This window comes from Oreochromis aureus, linkage group 6 (genome assembly GCF_013358895.1).
Source record: "Oreochromis aureus strain Israel breed Guangdong linkage group 6, ZZ_aureus, whole genome shotgun sequence".
NCBI lineage: Eukaryota > Metazoa > Chordata > Actinopteri > Cichliformes > Cichlidae > Oreochromis > Oreochromis aureus.
In genome coordinates this window covers 30,546,050-30,569,265 of record NC_052947.1, presented here as the reverse complement: position 1 = coordinate 30,569,265, position 23,216 = coordinate 30,546,050, and the positions used below count along the sequence as shown (strand labels likewise).

The 23,216-nt window shown below is 40.9% G+C and overlaps 1 protein-coding gene across 2 annotated transcripts in view; it reads left to right on the top strand.

The window, feature by feature from the left end:
- mxi1 (max interactor 1, dimerization protein) overlaps positions 1 to 22,587 on the top strand; it is a 31,729-nt gene extending 9,142 nt beyond the window's left edge. For both annotated transcript variants that reach the window (XM_031727454.2, XM_031727455.2), the window contains 3 exons: positions 14,692 to 14,806; positions 17,331 to 17,529; positions 18,585 to 22,587. In XM_031727454.2, the coding sequence (XP_031583314.1) occupies positions 14,692 to 14,806; positions 17,331 to 17,529; positions 18,585 to 18,748 (478 nt within the window). In that variant the 3' untranslated portion in view covers positions 18,749 to 22,587. The remainder of the gene's footprint in view (positions 1 to 14,691; positions 14,807 to 17,330; positions 17,530 to 18,584) is intronic.
- Positions 22,588 to 23,216: the final 629 nt, after the last annotated feature.

Genomic DNA, 23,216 nt, shown 5'->3' with positions numbered 1-23,216 from the left:
GACACAGTTAGAGTGGTGTTGCAGCTTAGTAGCAGGCGAATATGAGACTAATTCATATTTCCATTTGCAAAGAAAGAGAGTAAAAATTGAAATGGTAATCAATCCTTTTAGAGCACACTTAAAGTCAGAATCATTTATAATCCCCCTTTTTTTGCCAGAAGCTAATCCAATTCCCTTTAAGGACATGCCCCAATGTAAGTCATATGTATCGAGCATAGTTGTTCATCCAAGTGTGTCAGGCTTATACCATGATCGTGCAACAGAAGCAGCTTTCGTTCGATCTCAGCAGACTTCCAAGTCCTGTAAATTGGAAGCAGCTCCTTTATGGTCCAGCCTGGGTGGAGCTTTTTCCAACACTTATCAAACTTTTGTATCTACTGCAGGCAAGATGATTTGCATTGCATGGCTACCGCAGCTCTTGATAACCTGTGAGGCTTGTAGACTCAGTATGACAGCAGAGACGTTAGGACACGGATAAAAGGCACCGAAAGGGGGGAAAAAAACCACGCACATTCCAGATACTTACCGTGGGACCAGATAACGTGGTGACTCTGCCGCTTTGATCATGTACCTTCTAACAGCCTTATTTCACTTCCACATGTCACTGCTAAATTACACTCCCTTAGTAGGATTTAACAGTAAAAGGCTTGTATGACTGCATGTTGTGGTTCGACTGCTTTGATCTCATGGCCTTATGGTTATTAGTCATTTTCTTTAAAACGTGTTGATTATAAATTCAAAGTGCTCAGGTTAGTTGGGGATTTATTGTTGTGTAAAGCATGTGCATAACATTAAACAACTAAGAGGTTTTTTTTTATGGCTCAGAGTTGAATCTGTAGAGGCTCGAGCAGTTGTGGATTTATTATAGCTAGTAAAAGCTTGTTTTATTGATTAATAATAAAGCCATCAATCAAAATGTAACAAAACAAGACAAAACAAGAACCATTGCTTATCATGTGAGTTCCTCCTGAACTGCCACTCATCCATTTTTAATATAGTTCGTTGAGGCCAGGTCTGTAATGCAGTCAGAAAATTTTCCCAGGTAGTAAAAGCAGTGTTAGCGTTTCTTTTTGATTTGACACTGGGAGCTGCCTAACGCCGTTTTTATGCTCGCCATGTGGCTTGTGTCGCGGGTCTCTGGTGAGAAGTTTCACATCACATCCTGTGTTGCAAGACACAATCTTTGTGGCACATCGGCCAGTCTTGCACTGATCATGAGGGTTTTTACGGCCGTTATAATGATAATCCTGCACAGAAGCTCGGACACATACAAATACAAATGTTGGAGAAATGTTGGAGTAATTTGAAAACTTGAGTTTTTGGAAAGAACTTTGCAAAAAAAACCCACTTGCCAAGTCTTGGCTTCCGGTTTTGACATCTTCTCCTCCTTATCAATATGTATGACGTGATATTGTCTGAGTAGAGACACCTATCTTTTTGGAGAATACTGCAACGGCTTCTTACAACTTAATGGCAGTTATAAATGGCTCCATCTGTGCGATGATGGCACAGCGGTGAGCAAAGCGACCACTGCAGAGGGTATATTAGCACCTCAAAGAATGAGCTAAACACCTCTGAGAGTGATTCTGTGGATATGTTTATCAGAAACACCCTTAGCCATTAGAGGTTGGCCTGCCTGGCATGTAAGGAGTGTTTGTGAAGTCTGAATTTGTTTTGTCTAAACATGTAGTGCCTCATTTGCAGTCACCTTTTGTTTGTGTATGCGTGAAGTGTATGAACTTGTCATGAACTTGGTTGGATTTGCCTTTAGCTGTTATATAAACAACACCTATTATGACAATTTTCAGGCCAATATTTTATTCTCAGTCTCTAGCAGAGTGGGATCACATATTTCAGAGTTCAAAGGTTTTTATTAATGCAGTCCCCCAGTTTAGTCCCTACTTTTAAAGCCAACTTTCTTTTCAGAATATGCAGACAGTTACTGGCCAACAAAAAAACTGCTAGATCGATGACAGTCATGTGAAAAAACACCTTTGCTATCTCTGCTGTAAATTTTATCTGACATTGACATTGAAGGTCTTAAAGCAAACTGTAAACATACTAAATCATATTCATCTGCTCATGTCTGGGCACAAATCCAGTCCAAAATGTAAAAAGCATGTGCGGCACAAAGTTAACTGTGATTCAGCTAATCACAACCCATACAGCTATATTTTTCTCTATGTGTTCAAACTTTTCAAAGCTTTTCTTAATTTTCTAGTAAGGCTAGACTTAATTTCACTCTAGAAGGGTGTCACATTTTTTTAAATGGCACATAGCTTTGTTGCCACTGACTGCCCTCATTCATTTCTGGTCTTTTTAACCAGTGGGCTTGAAACACTGCACTGCTGTTCCAGCCTTTGGGTTGAATGAGCAGTCAAACATGAATAAGCCTGGGTTACTCTGACTGTGCTGATGTTCCTTGAAGAAAGCAATACTGCTTCACGAGTCCAGGGAGTGCTGCCTATTATCAGGCCCTGCTGCAGGGTCTAAAACTGGGACCATTTGTTCTGACCAACGTGACGACTTGTAAGCTTTTCTTGGCTCAGAAAAGCAGCTTAAGAGACTTGATCTTTGGTCTGGTGAGCCCAGCTAGAGCATGCACATGTGTTGAGGCATGTCACCTACCCTCTCTCTGAAGCCACTCAGACCCAGTTCTGAATAGTCGAGCTAAGCTTTGGTTTAGCCAACGATGGTATCTCAGTACAAGGAAGTTATTGAGAGGCTGATGGGATGAGTAGAGAGATTGGTCAAACACACCTGATTAAGGGAGCCTTAAGAAGCACGCAAGCCTTATATAAACTCTCAATGTGTGTACAATGAGCATTTCTGCCCTGTCAGTAGGACATAAGCCTGTACTCCGTTGGCAAACAGTCAATTTGTAGCTCTGGCTAGAAGTCTGCCTGCTCTACTGACTAGTGTGGAGAGTTCCCAGCTGCAATGAAGATGTTATTTTCTCTTTTTAAAATTATAGTTCACTCATAACACGATGAAAGAATCTTCACTCTTAAATCGTGTGTTCTGGAATGTGTGTATTATTTTCAGCCAACTATAAGACAGGCTGAGACGTTTGCTTTTTCACTTGTGCCACATTGGTAGCATAAGTGAACTGTTCTGAGTCAAGTGGAAGGAGACTGGATTAGGCTTTTCTGATTTACATATCAATCGCACCTGCTGCTGGGTTTCTGATGGTTCTGACAGTAAAGCGTTTTTGTAGTTTGGCATTCTTAGCAGGCCAGTCACATACATCTTTTGGGGGAGCACTTACCTTTTAACATCAAGAATTTGAAAAATCCACATGGTAGAGTGTTTTTTTTTTTTCTTTCTTTCTGTCTTTCTTTTTTTTAATAGATAAATGGAACCTTTTTACTGATAAGGAAACAACAATGAAACAAAGTACTGTTAAAATATGAAAAAAGTTTGCAAACATTTGTTATCACTGGCATGCTGCCAATGTAAGCTTGATAACTGTTGTAGCTGCTTCTTTAAAAGACTTCCTGGTCAAAAGAATAACCAGTTTGAATTATCTTATTACATGGGGTGCTATAATTATCTCACACCTTTATTACTATCTGTAATGTTCGTTTGCCATTGTTTCAGTATCAAATAATGCCTGATTGAAAGCAGGTCTGTAAAGTGCCATGGTCATGTTCTGGCAATCCTCACTGGTTTGCCGTCAGATAAGACCGTAGATCTTTGTTTCGTCCCGACACAAATGTTCTGTAGACAGGTGTAAAGAAGCCCCATACAGAGGATTATATGTAGGCACTTGAAGGCTTCCCCATCACTCACATCTTGTCTCGGCTCTTCTGACCCTTGATTCGTCTTATCTGGGCTCCTTCTTGTTGTGCCTTTATCCTGCAAGAGTACATATACACAGCACTCTGTGGAAGGATGGTGTGACCAAAAGGAATAAAGCTGAACGGATATAGACGCTTAGTCAGCAGGTTTAAGCCATCAAGCTATCCCCTCTCTGACTCAAAACCTGGTTTAATTTTCAGTGATTAAAATAGAAACATTTTCTTTTTATTAGTTTGTAGGTGTTCGGTCTTGTTATAGTACAGACTGTGTGTACACCCTGTTCTATAATACTCTGCAAAATGTTCCTCCTACACGTGTGTTTTTTGACCCGTGCCATTAACAAAACTGTGTTGGGCTGCTTGATTAGGCCACTTTGGAGAAAATGGATGAAGCTGGGGTTACATAATGTTCCAGGAAGAAATGTTCCTGCTTCCCTTCCTTTTTCCTGAAGAAGCTTGTTAAATGATCTGCCTGGTGACTTAGGATAGAAAGAGGTAAAAGGGGATGCTAGCTGAAAGTGCAAGACACACTCAGGCTAAATCTGACTATTGTCTCTATTTTTAGCCTCACAGCTGGGGAAAAAGGGGGAAAACACCACTGTCTTCTGACCAATCACAGAGGTTAATTTTTCACCAATGAGAGCAGTGTGATGGAGATGCGTAGGAAAAAAACGTCTCCGCCCTTTACTCCCTCAACAGCTGCCTCATGTAATTTCTCATCATCAAACCTGCACTGAAAGTCATATGAAATGCACATGTTTAAAACTAATGCATAATTTGAGTAGAATTGCATGCCACTAGCTGGATTGAGTGACTTTAAGTGAATTTAGAGAGTGAATTAAGCGAGAGAAACATGTACATTTTGCGCATTAAAGGTTGATGTAGAGCATTTGGCTGGCACAACTTCCCCCACTCTCTATTGGATGTATTAAAGCACATGAACAACTAAGGGCGTTGTTGTTTGACAGGACCCAACCTGCCCCCAGAGCCAACATCTGGTTGGATGTCCCTGGCTTTACACTAGGCCCATTTTTGGAGAAAAGCCATACTGGAGTCTTAATCCAAAGCTTTTGCCCTCACCCCTCCACTGACAGAAGGCTGAAGGGAAACTGAGGGTTGCCGATGGGTCAGTGACCGTGTATGCCATTGTGTCCGCAAGCCGAAGAGCAGACAAATGGAAAAAGAGGTGGGCTAATTTATTCTCTAGCTGTTGACATAGAGTCTAAATCTCCACATTGTCACTTTGAGTCAGTTATTATTGTCCACCATCAAGCCAAAGCCCAAATGCTCCCCAAAAAAGAAATGAAGGAATTTAGGCCATTTGCCAAAGACGCATGTATTGGTAGTATTTTAGATCAGGTGGTATCACTCTTTTAAAGTACACATAAAGGCAGGCCCTGCCCTCCATCTCCATCTCTCCATCTCTCTCTCTCGTCACCTCTGACCCGTCAATTACAACCCCCATCCCTCCTTTACCGTCCAACTTTGGCTCTGTTTCTGTGGCCATTTCGTTCAGGCCATCTAGTTGTCAGTTGCCTTCTTTCTGTTTCTCTCTCTCTACCAACCTTTGTCAGTGGACCAGATTAAAAGGCAGTGTGCACGTGTGAACTAATCCGTGCGTTAGTGATGGGTTACAGCCCCAGAGTCTCTTGGCCCAGCCACACAAAGAGCGCATCGCCCTCTCTCTATTCCAGCACGCTCAGCACGTGTGTGTATTTGTGCGTGAGCACGTGTTTATGTCTGTGGTTGCTGCTCGAAAAGGGTAAATTGACGCATTTTTTCTTTCATCCCAGTTCTCTCAAAGTGATTTGTTTCGTATCCTCTGTTTTCAACCATTTCAGCCTGTCCTCCATCTCTCCTTTGCCATGTGTCATGAATGTGTTTCAGCAAGTTTAGCATGAAACCAGCTGTGGTCTGGTCAACTGTGCTCCATTTTATTTACCAGTTGTGTCCTTTAGATTTGTGTCAGGGATTCTGCAAGTCTACAGTGATCTCTTTATGCATTTTATTTTTTTATTTGAACTTCCATTTGCATTTTATTGCCCTCAGTTTCCAGTCTCGTTTTAGCTCCGAATTCATATCCATATATACATTTTTATTGTGAGCTTACTGCCATTGGAAAAATTGTCTCTCTCTTTTCTACACCCTGAATCTCTTTTTTTGGGATTGAGGTCAAAAAAGCCTGAATGCTCAGAAGTTTTATTCCCACCTACCCACATGCAGCAATGCATTTTCACACCCTCTGCATTTAAAAAAAAATTGTTTTGTTTTGTTTCCTGTCATCTAACCAGACTATCGGTCCTGATTTGGCATATTTTGCATGAAGTTACAATTCTTTTTAATTATTATTTAACTCCTTAGCTGAGAAAAATCTTGCTGTATGTGGAAATTTTACGCAATTCCTTTCTGTTTATCAAATGCAGTGAAAACCTGCGAAAAATCAAGCTTGCTCGTAAGGCACTGACCACATAAGAAACTTTTCTAGTTAGATATATATCATAGACTCAAAATCCTGTTCATTGTGGCAGCTGTGCTTTTTATATATTCCCTGTCCTGTGAAAAAGAAACGGCTCCAGATTTTCCTACTGTTAAAACTTGAAGTGACCTACTGTCACTGTCCAACTGGGCAAACAAACTTTTCTAATACCAACTGGCTAAGATCAGTTAGAATCACTTCATATTTTTCTAACAATTTTGTCTGTCATAATCCATCAGAGATTATTGTTGTGATGCTGTGATTTTTGTCTATATTTACATAACGATGATGATCACCCAGAGAGAAAGTTGGAAGCAACATAGACGGTGTACACCCTCCTAGATAACAGACCACAAGAACAACATAACTCCTTTTCCAACAGTTTATTCACTGGTTAACAGAAAAATAACTTACAAATCCAGATATTAATTCAGTGAACTAATATTCAGGTTCAGCTCTTGATGCCACATGTGCGTCCAGTATGTATGTTCATGATGAATTTTTGGCCTTTTGTTTTTTGTTTTTTTTTTTAAAAGTACTTATATGGATGATCAAATTTAAGTTGAAAACTTGTTGGAAACCGAGTAGGTCTTAGTCATCTGCCATCACTAAGCGCAGTTGAATTCCACGTAGACCGCCGCTCGTTTGTGCCCATGGCCAGTTTCTGGGCAGATTACATACCTCCCCTTCCCCCCCTCACTCTTTATATCCCTCACCCTTGCTATCTCACTCTGACTCTCTACATTCATCCCATCTGTCCATGTTTCATAGAGGAGATGAGGAAGGCATCAGGCTTTCAGAAAAAAAGAAAGGAGAAAAAAAGCCTACAGTTGCTGTAGAGCAAGGATTGCTCTAATCTTGTGCGTGCCATGTTCGTGTAGAAATGTGGTGAACAAGCGCACGCATCAGCTATGGATAAAATATAACTTTCAGTCCACAGATCTTAATTTGTCGGTTGTGCAGTTGTTTCGCTTTGTTATAACCTCACAATCATATAGCTTTCAAAAATTAGTGGCACCAGTGCATCGTCAGTAGCTGTTAATGACTTCGTAGCACATCATGGACGAGCCATGGGCAAATGTTTAAACCATCTGTAAAATCATGAATCAACACAAGTTTTTTTTTTTTTTTACATTTAAGTAAAACCTTAAATGTAAGCTCATCTCCATCTGCACTTCTCATTTCCTTAACTTGCCATTTATAGCTCAGATAATAAACCTGTAATTGGCTAAAGCACATACAGCAGGCTCCAGTTTTGCAGCCAGGCTGGTGCCTCTTTGATTACTGTTCCAGTAGTTAAACTAGTAAATACTAGTATTTCGTAAGGTGCACTGTTCTGTAGGGTCAGACATCTGACCTTGGCTTCAGCTTGACAGCAGTCATGTGAGAGAGACAGATGATCCCACCTGAACAAACAAAAAAAGAGAGAAAGCCATAGATGGCATAATAGACAGAGAATACTAGAAGAGGTAACTTTAGCAGAAAACACAACCGTGGCCTTTGTGTTATTGCAGTAAAAGCCAATAAACAAAGGTGGTGAACAAACACGGAGAACAGCAGAGAACTGTTGTTCCTTTTTTGTTTTGTGTGTATCTGTTTGTATAACATTAGAAATGCTTGTGTTGTTGAGCTATGCGGGACACAGTTATTAATGTACATGTTAATGCAATATATTGTTTATATCTATTTGTTTTTAAGGTAAACTCCAATGGAACCAATATATCAGTAACATATACTGGTGACCGTAGTATCAGTAATCGACCTAGCTGACTGTTCCAGTGGTGGTGATGACATTGGACACCTTGTTCCTCTGCTGTGTAACATCAGTTGAGCACTGGGCAAATGTTCAAAATTAGTAAAATGAAGGGCTAAAAAACAGTTGATTAATGATAATGAAAAGTTACTTGTTTCTTTTACACAAAGAAAGGAATAAATAACAAAAAACCTAAATGAACAGACAGGAAAATTGTGTGTACCTGTGTCAGGCTTTGGCTAAAGTGTTCCAATTTTTGCATTAGTTGTTTAAATCTGTTCAGTTCATATAGTTACACCAAAAGTATCATGGGACAAATGTATGTCCTGCCATTTGATTAGAGCCCTGCCCCTATTCATTTATATTACATGTCGCCATCTGTGGTGTGGACCACGGTGCCACATGTGGTTTCACTCTGTATGCTCTGTGAGAAGGAACCTTGCGTGTGATTTGCCATAGTGGCTGGGCTGGGTAGCTTAAGCAGTAAGCATCTCACATTTGCTATTTTTAACCACGAAGTAATGGATTTGGAATGTTCTGGAAAATAATGTCCAAAGCACAGGAAGGGGGGAAAAAACATCTGTGGCCAAATTTTTTTTTTGTTTCGATTTAATTGCACTCCCCCTCAAAATAGATAATTTACTGTTGAAGTTGATGTAGTTCCTCAATGAACATGGCTTAGTCTACTTTAAATGAGGCTTTGCATTATAAAATACTGTAATCACTTCAGTAATCATTGACATCATGTGAATCACGATTTGTGGCTGCTTTAAATGAGTCTTGACACCGCAGATGGAGTAAGGAACAAAAGAATTGCCTCTAAGTCATATTTTTCCCCCTCCTTAATAGGGTGTTTAATGATGTCTTAATTTCCTTTCTTATGTCACGTTAAAAGATTTGCCACTGAGACAGTCAGTGGCGACGTGTAATTAGTGTAATAACTGAGCGAAGGGTCACATCCTCTCCCTCCACATGCACTAGAAGTAGGTCAGATTTTGTGTGTGTCTGTATGTGTGTTAAGTGGGTTTCAGAGAGTGGGGGATTTGCAAAAGAGAAGTGCATTGACTGGTGTCTGGGCTGGAAATCTGACACTTCCTTTAAAAGCATGTACAATAATTATGTCAGACAACGTAGATGGCCCGAGAAGTGATCCATTATTTACGTATTCACAAGTTTAGAATCTAGGGCAGCTACATTTTTCCCTCCATAACTCACACTTTGAGTAACTGTGTTGGTTCCAGAGGACTTTAAATGAGAAATAATCAGAACCAAAAGTGCACCTTTGAGATGTCATATTACAACTCTTTGCATTCAGGTGTTCAGTCCTTGAAGATCCTAGTTAAAGATGTGAACATTTAAGGTTTCATTAAAGATTCCTGTGTTTATTGAGGAATCCATGTGGTTAATACAAAGTCTATTATTTAATTCACATGCCAGTCTCTGCTGGAACTGAGGATGTGTTTAAAAGAGAATTTTTACTTTCAGATCATAGTCATAATATCTTCACACTTCTCTCATACATTGTTGAAACATTTCCAAGACACTGCAGTTCTGATTTCCTCACATTGCACTTGTCGTGTTAATCGTGTGGGAATAACAGGAACATGTCAGAATACGAAGGAAAGCATGCATACGCTGCAGTGTTTGTGCCCTTCATTGCTGTTCCAAAGGCAAGTGTTTTCTGCACGTGTGTTCCTGCATGGATGATACAAGAAAAAGGGAGGCGAGTGCTGAGCTACTGTACATAGGATGTGCGTAGGTTCTGTAAGAGTAATGGTGGGCAGCTCTTCCATACCAACGGGGAGCGCTTCAAAGTGGTTCTTTAAAAAGAACTCTGCTTCAGTCACATTGGAGGCAGTTTGACGCATTTTGACAACATGCGAAACAGCTAGAGGCATATAAGGAGAGCAGTGCAGAATTTTAAAGTATAAATTCTCATCTCATCAATCATGAATTTAATTCTTAATTTGCAACAATGAGAAGCATTTAAATTACACTCGGAAGTGTTGTTAGCCCTTATAAATAAAAGGTAAGTCTGTATTAAACTGAACTAAAGAAAGTACCAAAAAAAGAAATTAAAGTTATGTGATTATTAGGATAAAAAGGCAATGTTGTGCACGCGACTCACAGAGAAGCTAGATTTTGAGGGGTGCATATGAAAGAAAGGTGCAGTGCAGTGACCCAGGGCTGCTTGCTCACATGCCAAAGCCAAAAGGCAGAGCTTGTGCTTGCCTGCTTACCCATCTGGGGTCCTTCAGGAATACAAGACACAGTTTATACACCCAGACTTCCAAGCATGACAAACTTACATGCATACATCCCATGGAAGTGCATCACTGTCTCCTGAGTTAAAGGAAAGGCTGGCTTTCTAAGTGTTTAACCTGCAAGCTTTGTCTCTTAGGATTCGTCATGGGAGTGCATTCATATGAATGTGGATATGCATTAGAGGATATATATGTGTTGTTGTTGTTGTTGTTGTTGTTGTTTTGATTTTTTTTTTGATGATTTTTATGAGAGAGTGTGGCGGAAAACTCACTACCTAACTGTCAGTTCTCAGAAATTTCCCTCTATTGGACAGAACTAGGTTGTTTTGCTTACTGTCACTGAGTGATCTGATATCCCTCCTCTGCGTGACAGTTTGTACCACAGGTCCTGGTAGCCACGTGTTAATCTAATCCGCCACAGATGGAGAACTCTTCATTCAACCTACACATCGCCATGCCATTCATTAAACTCTGGAAGTGCAAAGTAGGGAATGATTTTCTTCGCTGGTTTTAGTCTACTTAGACATTTTGTCACTTAACAGATATCTGGAAAGATTCACAGTCACACAGTAGATCTTGTTAGTTGTTGTTCATCTGTTGTTTGTTGAATGAGATGATTATTTTTTGTTCGATTGGATTTATTAATATCATAGCTTGATTAGTCCATGTAACAAAAACAAGCACTCACTCTTCTGTACAGATATGGAAGCCTTGACTTTACCTTCATCTTACCTTAACATTATAAAATCTTCTTTTATAATATTACCCACACATACAAAGAATGACCTCAACAAGTGGTCATTCCTCTCAGGAGAGCTATTTAAACCCCATGCTCTTTGACCAGTGATTGCATATTAATGATCAAGAAACTGACCTCACAGCCCATTATAAGTTTATAACCTGCAGTCAGCTGAGACTGAAGAAGTCATTTGGATGAGTGATGAAATGTTTCTCCCACTGAAAACGCTACGTCCAAATAAACAGAATCAACTTTTTGTTATTTAACCCCCCACTGAAATTGACTCCACATCAGTCACCACTGAATCAGCCTGTGATCCTGTGATGTCATTTCCTTTAACCAAATGTGTTTAAGCAGTCCTTAGCTTTAGCAGCAGAGGACATGAAGTTATGGGGCTACACAGTAAATCCATAGCTGTTTATGTAACTGGCACCGGCCTTTTCTAAGAACTCTGGAAACAGAAGGCTCTGTTGCTGGTTACATGGCTACAACAGGGTGGAGGTGATACTGCCTGCAGCAAGCAGGTATTTATGGTCACAAGCCTGCACTCATATTGTAAGCTGTAAATGGCCTAAGCTCTTTGGCTGCTGGTCTACATGATAAACAAGCCTTTTTTAGGGATTAGAGACCTGCTCTGTTAGGCATCAGCAGTAGCCAGGAACTTATGACCTTTAGCCTCTAAATAAGACAGTTATACTTTATCCAGATTGACACATTGATGCAGAGGTCCTTCTGTGTGGGTCAAGCCACATTATCGCACCCTTCTTCAAGACCAGCCTCTTCAACAGGGCTGGTCATTGCAATCAGGATTGGAAATAAGTTGATGACACTGACATTCAAAGGTCATTTAGCTCTGAATTGAACACCTTGTGCAGGGACTGCGCCATATGCACATCTGCTGCCTGGTTAGGCAACATGGACTAACATGGTGAACCTGTCTAACATTATCTTTGCTTGCCTGTGGCTTTGGGGACATACTGCACAATCATTTTTGACACACTTCCCTGTCGAGGATGACACCTCCAGTTTGGCTTCCTATTACCAGCCTGTCCAATGTGATAGTGAAGAATTACACAATAATAACCCTTCTCAGTTTTGATTTTCACAGTTACATACTGCTCTTCTGACGCTCCTTGTTATGCTTTTTGGACTTCTTTGCCATTTATAGTTATCGGAGTGCTGCACAGTAAAGCATGTCATCCACCCAGAGATAAGAACACATGCCACACAGGCGTTTCACATGCCTGTCTATCAATAAGAGGCACAGAGAGGGTTTTGAATGCTACTAGCGATTGCTGTAGCTCGTGTTGAGTACATTACTAAAGGTGGTTATAAAAAGGTCAGAAGCAGGAAAGGACAGTGATGAAATAGGTGACAAACTGTTTCTCATCATCATCATAATCTCTTCCTTTGGTGTTTGAGGTTTTACGCTGTTTCAGAAAAAAATGTGATTTAGCAGCCAGACCAGTGACAAAGTGGTTTACATGCCGAGAAGCACAAGTTCAGTTATATCCAGTGATAGAAATGTGGTGATTGTGGTCAACAGAACAGTTCATGGTTTGGTTTGGTTTGTTTTTGTTTTTTTTTTTGGGGGGGGGGGGGGTTATTTTCATGTCAGTGGGTCAGGATGAAAGAAGGATGGAAGGAGTAGAGACTGGTTTTAAGTGGAGGGTTATCTGGGCTTGTCTGCTAAGATATTTTCATTTATCTCTCTGGGACTGGAGGAGAAAACTGTGGTCTCCGATGTCTGGAGTTTGTTAACTAAATGCCTAACAAGCCAGACAGACAGACCCACACATCAGCACTGTGTCCCGCTCTGCCCTCACCGCTTCTTTACCAGACAGCCGATGGCCATCTGTGGAAAAATGTTTGCATATAGACTAGGAAAAAGCAGTGAATGAGACGTGCTTACAAGTGGAAAAAGAGATAAGGTTTTAGAATGAGACTTGTGTGTACATGCATGAGGTTGGTGTAACGCAAATTAATATTTGTGCCAGCTCTTCAGCAACAGCTCCCTGATAAATAATATATTAGCATATCAGCAGAGCTGAAAACACACTACGCGCATAGCTCAGTTGATTTCAAAATGGTTCGACTGCAAACATGGCAAATTACGCTTAATGCCTTATTTCCACATAATCCAGTAATAATCCTGATTATAGCTTTGAACAAAATACACTGAACTCTAATCACTCTCAGAAATATTCGGCCATGTTGTGCTTTGTTGTACATCCTCGACGTCTCCCAGGTGCAGCTGCGTGTATCGCTCAAGGCTGCTGTAAACGAGTAGCATGTGAATAAGTGACAACTGATGCAGGTGCAGACGAGGGTTTGAGATGAGACACGCAGATATACATTACACAGATAAAGAGAAAAGGTGGGCTCTGCTTTGTCCTATGAATAGAACTGATTAAATGGACAGATGTCCTGATAGTCATCATGCAAACTCCCAGAATAAAAGGCTGTGTGTGTCTGCGTGTGTGTGTTGTGACTTCCTAACTTTTACTTACACAGCCTGAATCAGGGCTCCTCCTAGTTCACTCCCCAAACATGCAGTGTTTGTTGAAGCACAGACTCACGCACACATTACTGGCATAATGGCTGTAATGGCTTGCTCTTATGTTCTTATCAACACCATCCACACTGACCCCCACCCCTCACCCACACAAATACACATATGCACACAGACAGATATACTCTATGTAGCACTTACATGTATCAAACAGTCTTAAAGAGCATAGCAGAGAGCTGTCTAGCCCATCTTGCAACTTGGTGGAGTGAAGCCCTGCTCTGGTCCCTTCAGTTTGTCTCCTGTAAGCGTCCCAAGAGATCGTTTCTGAGTCTTGGTCGCTCCACTAAGTCTACTGCCTCCTAATGTCTCTCCACCTTTCCCTCCAGGCTAGCTGAAAGACAGCCCCTGCTAATGGAGCAGTGATTGTGTTATAGCCACAATTATCTCTTTTTACCTCTCAACTCGGGTCCATTAGCAGGATAGATAGTACCTGGGGCTTGTCTTCAGTCACAGAATAAGGTACTGTCAGGATGATGGACTACATGAGCTGAGAGAGGTCCTGGAAATGCCATTATACCACCACCATGCCTTTTATCGCCAGGTGAAACTTTTTGTAATGTAGGCGAGACAAGTATCCATACCTAGATATATTAAATACATACAGACGATAAACCATCTCGTTGTTGACCCGTAATTTTGAGATGAGCAAGACTCGAGCCAAATCTGTCACGGGTGGAGGCCGACACCCCAAAGACAACAGAAATACTGCCTACATCTAGTTACTGAAGCAAGGGTGTTACAGACGCAAGTCCATTTTTGGTTGCTCTTATTGAATGTAAAAGGAGACTAATTTAAATAGCTTGACATCACAAGTAAAGAGAGATGCCATAATTTATTTGTTAGGGTGCACTGATCCTCTAAGAGCTTTTAGACCTTTGATACATAGTTACAATGGGCTACACATTCAGTGCTTTGTTTAAAGAACTCCCCCAATCTGCATGAACATGCCTGAGGCTATTGAACAAGACAAATAACAACCACACTGTATTTCATGTTTTGCTGTACACACAGCCGCCCTGCCCTATTGTTCCTTTTTTATTTATCTAATTATGCTTTTGTTTCCTCTTTGTTACTTTTTCCTTTGTAGACGAGCTCACCTGCGGCTGTGTCTGGAGCGGTTGAAGGCCCTCATACCCCTGGGACCTGACTGCAGCCGCCACACTACCTTGGGCCTGCTCAACAAAGCCAAAGCACACATAAAGGTACATATGATTACCCAGCTCTTAGCTAAAGCTGGTCCTGTTTTTTTTTGTTTTTTTTGATAAACAGAACAGAAAAACTGCAAGCTTTAAGTCATAAAAAAGGACAAGTGGTGGTATTAGAAATAAGACTATCATTAAAATACTAGTGGTGGTGTACTTGACGGTACATAAATATTAGGCAACTTCATTTCTTCAGTATTAGATGCCTTTCTGAAGGTTTTTAAATTGAGTGGTAACCAACTGACTATGAAAACCTTATTATTCATTTGGTCAGAAAAAAACGAGGAGAAGAAAGGGTGCAAATTACCAAAGACTCACAAGTTGGTGCCTCATGATTTGTTTAAAAATATGCGAAGAGAGATTTTTCAAAGGTTAATGAGCATCAGTGCTCATGCAGAGCCAGTCCTGTTGGTGTCCTCTGAGAACCAGCCCCCATTTAGACAGATTTCTGAATGAGATGTCAAATAGTGTTGTGCGGTAAAGGATTTCAGTTGAACTTGCCTCACAACAGTCAGTCCGTTATGTATTTGGCCCCAGTAATGTGATATTGTCTTGGGTTCAACATCAGGCTTCTCGTGGTGTAACTGGTTCTAGACTGGGCACTCAATTACCGATCAGTGAGAAAAAGGTATTCAAAGCAGGTGCCAGAAAGAACCTTTTTCCAGTTGGAGATGCACTTAAAATTAACCCTGAAACACATTGCTAGTTTCTGAAACATATTTTCTTTAACCATTGGCTCAGAAAGACATCTGCATGTTTGAAAAATGCCATGATCAGGAAGGAAAATGGACCATCACACACTTTCACATGCAAAAGGCCTCAGAAAATGACCGAATGTTCACCTGGTGTGAAATTCTGTTCAGAACTTGTGGACTGGAGATAGATCACTGAATAATTTGAAAGGTGAAAGTATTAGGACATGTTGTGTCTATGTCATTCGTTACACATGAAAAAATATTTTGCTTGGAAAGACCAAACTCGTGTTTCCCTTCAATATTAAAACGAATCCACAGTAATTGTGCATGCAGTGTAACACTTCACACTTTGTTATCCACTTTAAAAGCAGGCATGTGACTGCCTGAGAGTGAGCAGTCTGTAAGGGGAAAGCGAGGCATAGCATGCATTCACGTAACAGACAGGGCATGTACAAAGGCGATATTGTTGTTGAGGTGGGCCTCCGCCAGCTCTGCCGCTCGCACTTCTGCTGCTGCTGTCAACTTGAGTCTCTTCATCGCTTATTGATGGCCTATTGTTTTGGTCTGTCGCTGGGAGTCACGCTCATTAATGTTGGCACCCATGACATAAGGCTGCAAGGTTACATCACAACGTGGCTGTATCGGGCCCTGCCACGGCCTTCATTTGTATCACAATGGTGCGAGGCGTAAACAAGCCGACACGGTGTAAACAAGACAGGTGAGGAAAATCATTTAGGGGTGTCGTGGCTCACAGCAGGAAAATCCGAGGGGACAAACTTGTTTAATTTGCTGAATACTAAAGAGCTTCTGGGGCATTGCCCATGTGTTTGTAGTTTCACACCCTTTTACGGAGGCTCGATGGCCATGAATTCTCTGGACAATTACCTTCTCTGTTCTCCCATGGGCTCAATCTGACACCACAGAGAGTTTGTGGGGCACTGGCGGAGTAAAGTCCGTTCAGTCTGTGCCCATTGTTTCTGTTAAGAGATTTTTACATTTACTTACTTTGATAACTTTTATTTTGCTTAAGTATAATTTCTTGTGAGAACATGATGTGCCTGCAACCTACAGATTAAGGAACAGAAGCATGCGTGACGAAGTTACAAAGTAACACACTCTCAGGCAGAGACAGTTCCAACCTGAAGCTAATATATCAAAAGATACTAGTTCCTCTTGTCTTATGGATAACGGCCACTCATGCGATAACCATATCTAGAGATGTTTTTCTATTACGTATGCTCCACCTAGAGATGCTGCGTAATCTATTCTCTGCTATAAAATAAAGAACGGACTGAGGCTCTGCGCGACTTGCCTGTGTCTTGCCACGCAGTAAGCCTCACCCATGTACATGCCATAAATTGAGTTTGTGTTTCTTGCTTCTCTAAGGTTTTTTCCTTTGACAGTTTCAGACATTTGTGTTCTCACATGAATGTATGAAAAAGGCCTGTTTCTTTGCTGGCTATTCATTTGTCTAACCTCTTTTCTCAAAATTATTTTTATGAGGCTTTCCTCTTGCTTACACACTTAACCCTCCTGTGCATTCTCCAGGGTATCGGCAAGCAATTAATTCATTTCCAACATAGTAAGACTTCAGAAAGTATTAACAAGCATCGAGTTTCTTTTGCAAAGCAGCTGAATGTCTTTCTTCCTTCCTGTCATAGACAGTAAAGTTTTTCATAACCAATGACCCCTAAAAGTCATGAATATGACTATTTAGCACCACACAATGTCTATAATGTCTTTTGGTGAAGACCGCTAATGCCCTGTCTATAGGTTTTGGTAACCACAGTTAACCTTTTTTTGTCTCTTCTTCTCTTTCACCTGACCAGAAACTTGAAGAGGTGGACAGGAAGAGCCAGTACCAGCTGGAGTCTCTGGAGCGCGAGCAGAGGCACCTTCAGCGTCAGCTGGAGTTGCTGAGTGGAGGCAGTGGTGCTGCAGCCCAGAACAGCCCAGGGGAGGGAGAGAGGATACGCATGGACAGTGTGGGCTCCACCCTCTGCTCCGACCGCTCTGACTCTGATCAAGGTATGTAAGGTGGCAGGCAGGATTTTTAATTAAGCAGCTACACGGCCATCAAAACATGTTTTCACACATGTACTTGGTACAATTTCAGGAGATTTTTTTTTTCTTTACATGTAGCACGCAGCAGAACGTACTCTGTGGTTTAAGCAAAGGAGCCTGGATAAAATGTGCAGCATGCGTGATGCCCGTTTGTTAGGGATAAATCCACAAGGATATTAGCTGCGCTCCACTATCTGCCATCACAAGGACTTTACAATAGGGGCCCAGCAGGTTAAAAAACAGCTAATTTCTAGTATGAGTACACTTGACATTTGTGCTCTCACGTGCACCTCTGTCATGACTGCAGTGCATGTGTGAAAACACCTAGAGCCTCCAGCTGCTGTCGGTCTAATTTTATAGCACTGAGGTTGGGTTGGTCAGAGCTCCTCTGAGACTGTATGTCGAGGTGCTGATGAAGGAGATCAGATTTAAAATGCAAAATGTTTCCTCAACTGAAGCAAAACCAACATTGTGTTCATCTGTTTGTTTGTAATGATGTCAAGTATGAGGCACATGTTTTCCTTTTTACTATATGTTAAAAAGTAACCTAACAGAGAAGCATTAAAGCCATCATTAGTGTATACTGTGTCACCCTGGTTGTGAGATGACAATTTTAACCACTGAAAATGAAACTGACTACAATCTCCTTTCTTTCATATTCAGTATTTTTGTTTTCATTGAGTGCTGTAGCACAAGCCGGACAACACATACTGTGTTGTCTTGTGTAAGATACTGTGTCATCATACACTACAGCATGTTGCTATATAAGTATGCCTATCTCTAAGATATTGCATCTTTAAAAAAAAAACAAAAAAGCCCCCAAACAAACAAATTTCTGGCACCACTGTTATCCAAAGGAGAAAACAACATGGCAAACAATATAAAATTTGAAAAGTTTCTTAAAACATCCAGAAATAAAGTATCAGCAAAGGATGGTTTTCTTAATAATCTTAAATAAAAGTGGAAATATGTTAAATTGATCTGTTCTTCTCCCCTTTCCTCATCTTTCCATCCTACAGAGGAGATTGAGGTGGACGTGGAAAGCACGGAGTTCTCCCATGGAGAGCTGGACAGTGTGAGCACAGCCAGCACCAGCGACCTGGACGACCACAGCAGCCTCCAGAGCATGGCCAGTGACGAGGGCTACTCCTCCTGCAGCGTCAAACTTGCCTTCTCCTCCTAGAGCCCCGCCCCACCGACGTGACCACCACCACGTTCCTGCCAAACTCGCCCGCCCTCCCATCTGTTATATCCATCCAGCCATGCCTATGAAACACACACATGCCCAGTCTCATCTCCGATGACTGGCACGCACCCAACTGATAGTGTTCCCCCTTTTGCTCCCAGCTTTTTTTTTTTTCTTTCTTTTTTTTGCCCCACCCTTCCCCTCCACGATGCTCAACCCACTTTCTGAGGCGTTCCAGTGAGAGCTCTTCCTCGCCTCTGAACTTTGAACCGCTCCGACCAACACTGACACCAGGTACCCAGACAAAGACTGCCAATTGGTTCAAATCTTATTTTAAAAGGAGGAGCAGAGACGTAGACATCTATGAAGTTGGAAGCCACAGCATAAAATTAACTGTTGATTTTTATGTCTGCTGTTTCCACATACCTTTAAATCCCCAAATTTGTTTAAAATTACACAGCCCTAAATTTGACTAAAATGCTCTTTAATTAATATAATTGTCTGTTTGGTTCTGTCTAATGTGGGTGTTTGTCTATATCTTATTATTCTGGTGTTGGGCCTGGCTAAATCTGGACACTGAGGCTGAACTTCGCCATATCTACACAGCTCGTCCCCGCAGCCCTGAAGTTCTTCCTCGTCTTATCGAGGGTTTTCTTTTCTTTTCATATTACCTGTGCTCTACACCGCAGAAGTTCTGACACTTGAATTGGTGCTATTGTGAAAGAAACCCCCCAACCAACCAATGGGGGAAGCAGATCAGATCCACCACTATGCTTTTAAAGCGAACAAAGCGCATCTGTCGTGATTGTTTCCGACCACACACGGAGGAAAACAAGCCACAAAAATGGAGGGAAAAAAATAAGAAAACATTCCTGTCGAATGTGGGTGCTCAGTGCATTTTCAAAGAGTGGAAATTGTAACTTTATGTGTGTGTGTGTGTGTGTGTGCGTGTGTGTGTGTGTGTGTGTTTTGTTTTGGTTTCTTTCCCCTCGACAAGCAGCTACTACAAGCTATCCTGCACTTATCTACTTTAGAGCTGTCCATAGAAATGGCACAAACCAAGAAGGAAGAAACACACACAAATACAACAAAACAACAGCAACAAGGGAAAAAAATCCAAACAACAAGCTTTGGAACAGATGTCCAACTTCTTTCCAGCAGTAACAAGCAATAACTCGTGTAGTTTTTTGTTTCGTCATTTTGAACTCCTTCCCTTTTTTTCTTCTCCCTCAAGACTCATGTGACCGTCCACATTTTTTTTTTTTTTTTTTTTTTTTTTTTTTTTTTTTTTGTACATACAGATAGCTTAATAAATAAAACTTTAAAAATGAGTTCAAAAAAAGTAGAGCTTACACATAGAACTATTGCCTCTGTTGCTGTTTGACCTGTGTTTATTGTGCATTTTTAAATTGAAAGTTTGGAACCATTTTTATCCTCCGATAAAATTTGCTGATGGAAACGTTCAAACGTTACCCTCTCTGTCCCCGCTCCCCGCCCCGAGGAGGTAAAAGGAACGATATCCCCGTTAGAAACAGTAGAATGACTTTCCATCCAGTTGTAAACAGCGATCCAAAATGGCATTTGTTGGAAAATGCTGACTTTGTTTGGCACTGTTTTTTTTTTTTTTTTTTTTTTATCAATTAGACAGTTTTTATTCTCTTGTTTGTGAATGGCGCTTTAAGTAAAAAGAAAAAAAAATATTATATGGCATTCCAATGGTGGTCAGGTGATCTGTAGAGGGAAAGTTTGAAGTGTTGGAAAAAGAAAACGGGTTGTATGATGTCAATGTACTCCACCCCAACTCCACCGGCATTAAGAATTGCACTTCGGCTGCAGTTCGCTTTGTTTTTCTTTACCACTGTCGTGTTGCGCTGCCAACCATTATTTTGTGTGTGAGAGAAAAAAAAATATCAGAATATGATGAATATTTATTCTGCAATCCCTCAAAGAACACAAGCAGTGGGGAAAAAGTTAACTTATTTTGTTTCTGTCTTATTTTACTCTTCTCTTTGATGCTTATTCCTCACTCCTTATTTTAAAAAAAATGTATATTTTATGGATTATTGTTAAGGGTTTTTTTTTTTCTTCTATTTTTTGCGGGGTGGGTGGGAGAGGGGTTAAAAAAATGTAGCCATTTTTTTGTGTTGTTTTCATTTTTTTGCTGTTTTATTCAATGGACACTTGAAATGTAATTGGCCCCTAAGCTGCTCCTAGTGCTGAGCCTCGCCTGTTTAGAGTCACCAGCCTTGTCCAGGGCTTACTCCCCAGCCACACACCAGGCCTGTGAGGAGCATCACAGACCTGAAACAGCAGCACAGGTTGAACCTTTATACCCATTCTGCTGTCGCAAGGTGACATGCTCTCGACTTTGTTTCCGGGTCTGTGCTGAGGGGAGCTAATTCTGCACAAGACTCACCCATAGCCAAGACTTTACTGGCAAATATTGAGCCGGCTGCTACGTAATAAAAGGGGTCTAAAACTCCGCTTTCCTCTATTAGGAGGATTGTAGTCTCTATTAGACTTGTTTTAGTTGACAAAATGTGTCTTACATTAACAACTCCTCCGACTGAGGATTTAAAGAAATAAAAACACAAAAGAACAAAACCTTTGGTTTCTCTGATGGACATCGTTATGGTGTAGAGTTTGACATGTACGCTCTTTGCGGAGCTCTGTTGAGGTTGTTGGACTTGGCACTAAATCAGAAAGTCACCACTTTTGGTGCTCAGACATTTAAAAAAAAAAATGCCAAAACCACCTCAGAACACCTCAGTGTCCTCTCTCTTTATCTCTTTCTCTCTCTCTGTGGGGGACAGTTTACATTTATTCTGCCCCGTTTTAAGTTATTACCTTTATCTGATCTTTGTTTCTGCTTTCTTCTTCTTATGTTGGTTTTATGAAACTGCACTGCTGACACGACAAAGGTCTCAGTGTTTTGCGACAAATGAATTTCTCTTCTTGTTCAGACCTCGATCAGTTCTTTGCAGTGTTTTAACCTGCTCACACAGTACACAATGTTGTGTTTTACTATGATGGGACAAACTGAGTGTTTATCACAAAAATGTGTGTCATTTTGTCCCACGTGGTAAAATGCTCAGATGCGAGATGATTCCAGGACGGGTTAAAAAAACAAACAACTAAAAGAACTGGTTTTACTGAGGCCAGGTCTGTCCTCACTCATGTGAGTCTACTGTGTGTGTGTGCATGGGTGTATGTATGTGTGTGATCGCTGTGTTCTTACTAAAGCTGAGCTTTAGAAAGGCACCTAGTCCATGACTAGTCTGCACAGATGTCAGTGGGCTGTTTGCCACTTTGATACTCAGTAAATATCACACTTCTGAAGGCTGTTTGTCATTTAAAAAAAAAAGACAAGCTCTCCAGTGTAAGACGCAAAAACAAAAGATGTTCAGTCCAGTGCAGAATAGTCCTGGATCAGTTGATTGAGAGGTCTGACAAAACATTTCTGGCCATGCTGCAACTTTCATTAGCATATCCTCATCACAAAATTGTATTTTTACTTCTGTGTTTAAGGTTTCAGTGGTGGTTAGGGGAGAGCTTGGCCAGAAGTGCACCAGCCCGGTGAAGTGGAAGTTGCAGTGTCCTTTGTAAAACCCCACTCCACTCTGGTGTCAGTCTCTCAGGGGGTTGATCTGAGCAAACGGGTCCACGAAGTCAAGTTAGCCCAACCAAACAAGCAGTCCCAAGTGCAGTAGGGAGCCCTCCTGTTGTTCTGAACCTGTGGCCATCCTTTGTAAAACATGCACTCTGATGATGATTCTAGCTGTGTAAGTTGATGATGCAATACTTAAAATAAAAACACCAAGATTTTCAAACCTGAAGGACTGAACCGAGCTTTTAATACTGTGAAATGTATCACTGCTGAATGTATTGTAAAGCAAATGGCTTATGAGAGGTTAAATACATGTCACTCCAAAGCATCATATAGTCAAAATACCTTTAAGCTTTGATACATATACATATATATCACCTGTTAATCACATGATTCCAAATGACCAAATGTGCACAAATCTTGACAAAGCAGCAATTTCTTCCACAATTGATGTGTCATTTTCATAATGAAAGAATGTCTCTTAGATGTGACTAAGAACATAAATGTCTGAAGCCCTTTATTGGGTGGGCAAATGAGTCAGAAGATGATTGTAGCAGCTCATAAAAGAGAAAAGGTCTTCTACTTAAAAGCATTTCTTTTAGATTTCTCTAATTGTATCTCTCTTCCATCCATTTAAATATTAATCAAACATCATAAGAAGCAATGATAACTCTGCTCGAACTGTTTATAGCTGACAGGCAAACAGGAACCCTTTGGGAAAAGGTTGCAAGAAGATTAGTCTACAATTTAATGAGTCACAAGCCGAAACTGACACAGCTCATTCATCTGCGTTGAGACCAGCTGAACCCTGAGCACTTCTGTTAAGCCGAACTAGATTATGTTGTCTCATAATCATCC